Genomic DNA, 4,097 nt, shown 5'->3' with positions numbered 1-4,097 from the left:
AAGCATACCTTAACATAATAAAGGCCATATGCAGCCAACCCACAGTAAGCATCCTAAATGGTGAAAAGCTGAAAGCATTTCCTCTAAAGTCAGGAACACGATAACAGTGCCCACTCTCACCTCTATTATTCAACATAATTTTCGTAGTCCTAGCCATAGCAATCAGAGAAGAAAAATAGTAGGAATCCACATTGGAAAAGAAGAAGTAAACAAATCAAGACTTTTTAACAGCAGTTCACATGTCAGAATTGACTTTTAGACATATAGCTTGTTATTCATTTTAACCAGTTACTGACATTTTGTTTTTTGCTTTCCCAGGCAGTTGCTGGAGGGGATTTTCAAAAAGCATCTCGTTGTATACTACGCTGTAAAGATATGTTGGTGAGGCTTCCCCAAATGGTGAGTGAAATCTCTGCCTTCATTCTCCTGTATCACATTCTAGGAAGACTCATTACTACTTCATGTGCTCCTATAGAGTTTATATTTTGTATAAGATTTACTTACTTAGCCAAGGTTTGAAATATTTTGCTTCTTTTGCTCTTTAATAGAACAGATGTTCTAAAAAGTGATACAGGTTACTTAACATTTCTTTGCTTTCCCTTTTATTGTCAAAATACTTTGGTAATATTTCCTCTATATGTCATGGTATATGATGAAAGAAAGAAAAAATGAGTTTATTGCCCTACTGACAAGGTTGATAGCAGCTATTCATTATCATTGCCATAGTATTTTTCTATATTGGGATTTGGAGGTGTGAGCAGTTTGATAGGATAAATAAAACCTGTTTCTCAGACTGGAGTTCATCAGTATTCCAGAGTAGATAATTTTTAATTTTTCCACTTTATCTCCCTTTTCCATTCTTTCTCCCCTATTTCAGGCCTATGCTTACTTCAGTCTTTACTGTTACAGAGGAGACTGATACCAAAGATAAATTTGGTATCAGGATGGTCTCAGGGCTCCATCACTTGTACCTTCGTGTGAAACTGGTTGTACTTTTCTCTCAAATTCTATGTTATAATGTAGAACTTAATTCAGTAACTATTTATATATTGCTAATATTATGTGGAGGTACTCTTCTAGTCTTTAAAAAAATTAAAAACAATTTCACAGTTACAAAACTGTAACAAGAATCATACAAAGAATTCCTATATATCCTTTGCCCTGAGACCTAGTTCAAGTTTTTCAATACTGATCTTTACACAAAATGGATTCTTTCTAGGATTCACTTAGTCTCTAGTCTCTTTCACTGGAAAACTTCCTCACTTTTGCCTTGACTTTCATGACCTTGACAATTTTGAAGATTCCAGAACAGCCATTTTGTAGAATGTGACTTAATTTATTTTTCAAAAATTAAAAAGAAATTTTATTGAGGTATATTTGACATATAACACTGTATAAATTTGAGATATTTCACATGTTGATTTGATACACTTTTAATTTGCAGTATGGTTACTGGAGTAGTGTTAGCTAACACCTTTATAATGTCACATAAATGTCATTTTTTTGTGTTGAGAAGAGTCAAGATCTAGTTCCTTAGCAATTTAAAAATTTAAAGCACAGTATTGTTGACTAAAATCACTATGTTGTACATTAGATTTCCAGAAATTATCTACTAGCTGCAAGTTTAAACCCTTAAACGACGTCTCTGCAATTACCTCTCTCTAACCAAATTAGGGTTTGTTCAAAGATTCGTTATGATTAGACTAGGTTATGAATTTGGGGCCAGAAAATCACAGAAATGATTCTGTTGAATGACATACAAGTTTGATTTATTCTGTTGGTGGTGGTGCTAACTTTGATCTCTTGGTTAAAATGGTTTCTTACAGGTTTCAAACTTATGTATTTTTTCCCTTTGTTATTCCTAAGTGTTTTGTGAAATGATGCTCTGAGACTTTGTAAAATCCAGTTTCTCATCCAACTTTCACTATCTGTTGAGATTTCCTGCCTGAATTGGTACTGTGATGGTTGACACCTGGCTATTTTTCTAATTCTATCCTTTCTATATTTATTAGGTGACATTCTAGTATAATTTTTTATTGAGCTAAAATATATATAACATAAAATTTGCCATTTTAACAATTTTTAAGCATGCAATTCAGTGGCACTAAGTACATTCACAGTGTTGTATAACCATCACCACTCTGTACTGATAGAAACTCTGTACTCATTACACAAATACTCCTCATTACTGCCTCCCCTGGTAACCTCTAATTTACTTTCTGTCTCTGTGAACTTGCTTGTTCTAGATATTTTATATAAATGGAATCATATAATATTTATCCTTTTGTGTCTGACTTATTTCATTTAGCATTAATATTTTCAAGGTGCATATCATGGCATGTATCAGAACTGGGTTCCTTTCTATGACTGAATAATATTTCATTGTATGTATATACCTAATTTTATCTGTTCATCAATTGATAGATACTTGAGTTGTTTCCACCTTTTGGTTACTGTGAATAATGCTGTAATGAACATTGGTGTACAAGTATTGGAATCCCTGCTTTTAGCTGTTTTAATCTAAGACTTGAATGGTTGGTAATATGGTAATTTTATGTTTAACTTTTCGATGAACCACCAAACTCTTTTTAATATTGGCTGTACCATTTTACATTCCCACCAGCATTTGAATTGGGGTTCCAGTTTCTCCATACCCTTAGCAACACTTGTTATTGTCTTGGCTTTAAAAAAAATTACTATCATAGCCATCTTAGTAGGTGTGAAGTGGTTTCTCATTGTGCCTTTGGCTTGCATTTCCCTACTAAGTAATGACACTAAGCATCTTTTCATGTGCTTACCAATTATTTTTATAGCTTCCTTGGGACCTATGTATTAAAGTCCTTGGATCTTTTAAAATGGGGATTTTTAAGATTACAACTATATTAATATGATTTTAAATACTGTTATAAATAGTGTTACAAGTTGCTGAACATGAAAATATTTAGCATTTCTACTGGTGCCAGTTTTTACAAAATGCTGTGAACTAAAGTGTGTACCATCTTGACCCAAACTTATCTGCTGAAGCCTTAACTCTCCATGTGTATGGTGATAGGGTTTTGGGGAGGTAATTAAGCTTAGATGAGGAAGGGCCTTCATGATGGAGTTAGTACCCTTATAAGAAGGGCACCAGAGAACTTGCTTTTCTCATATCCTCTACCCTATCATGCATGAAGGCAGCTCTGGGAAGAGAGCCTTTACCATAGAAGAGTGATGGTTAAACTTTTAATTTTGGACTTTTGTAACCTTCAGAACTGTAAGAAATTATTTCCTGCTGTTTAAATAAAAACAAAGTTGGGTTGTTTTTCCTACAGTGAAGTATCACCTCATTCTGGTCAAAATGACCATCATTGAAAAGTCTACAAATAATAAATGCTGGAGAGGATGTGGAGAAAAAGGAACCCTCCTACAGTGTTGTTGGGAATGTAAATTGGTACAGCTACTGTGGAGAACAGTATGGAGATTGCTTAAAAAACTAGGAATAAAACTACCATGTGACCCAACAATCCCACTACTGGGCATATACCCTGAGGAAACTGTAATAGAAAAAGATACATGCACTCAAGTGTTCATTGCAACACTATTTATAAATAGCCAAGACATGGAAGCAACCTAAGCGTCCATCAACAGATGAATGGATGATGATGTGGTATATATACACAATGGAATATTACTCAGCCATAAGAAATAATGAAATAAATGCCATTTGCAGCAACATGGATGGACCTAGAGATTAACATGCTAAGTGAAGTAAGCCAGACAAAGACATGTATCGTATAATATTGCTTATATGTGAAATCTGAAAAAGATACTAATGAGCTTATTTAAGACAGAAACAGACTTAGAGAGATCAAAAACAAACTTATGGTTACCAAAGGGAAAAGGCTGGGAGGGATAAATTAGGTGGTTGGGATTAACATGCATCTACTACTGTTTATATAAAATAGATAACCAACAAGGACCTACTGTATAGCACAGAAAACTATATTCCATACTCTGTAATAACCTGTAAGGGGAAAGAGTGTGTGTGTGTGTATACATAACCATCTCATCCTCTGTCACCCGCCTCTCGTCCTGCCCTCAATCTTTCCCAGCATCAG

At 34.3% G+C, this 4,097-nt stretch overlaps 1 protein-coding gene across 1 annotated transcript in view; it reads left to right on the top strand.

The window, feature by feature from the left end:
- TEX11 (testis expressed 11) overlaps positions 1-4,097 on the top strand; it is a 191,742-nt gene that overhangs the window by 58,010 nt on the left and 129,635 nt on the right. Inside the window, exon 7 of the mRNA XM_010832132.1 lies at positions 319-399. Coding sequence (XP_010830434.1) covers positions 319-399 — 81 coding nt within the window. The remainder of the gene's footprint in view (positions 1-318; positions 400-4,097) is intronic.

This window comes from Bison bison, unplaced genomic scaffold (genome assembly GCF_000754665.1).
Source record: "Bison bison bison isolate TAMUID 2011002044 unplaced genomic scaffold, Bison_UMD1.0 scf7180017864537, whole genome shotgun sequence".
In the NCBI taxonomy this organism is placed as follows: Eukaryota; Metazoa; Chordata; class Mammalia; order Artiodactyla; family Bovidae; genus Bison; species Bison bison.
This window is presented reverse-complemented; position numbering and strand designations above follow the sequence as displayed.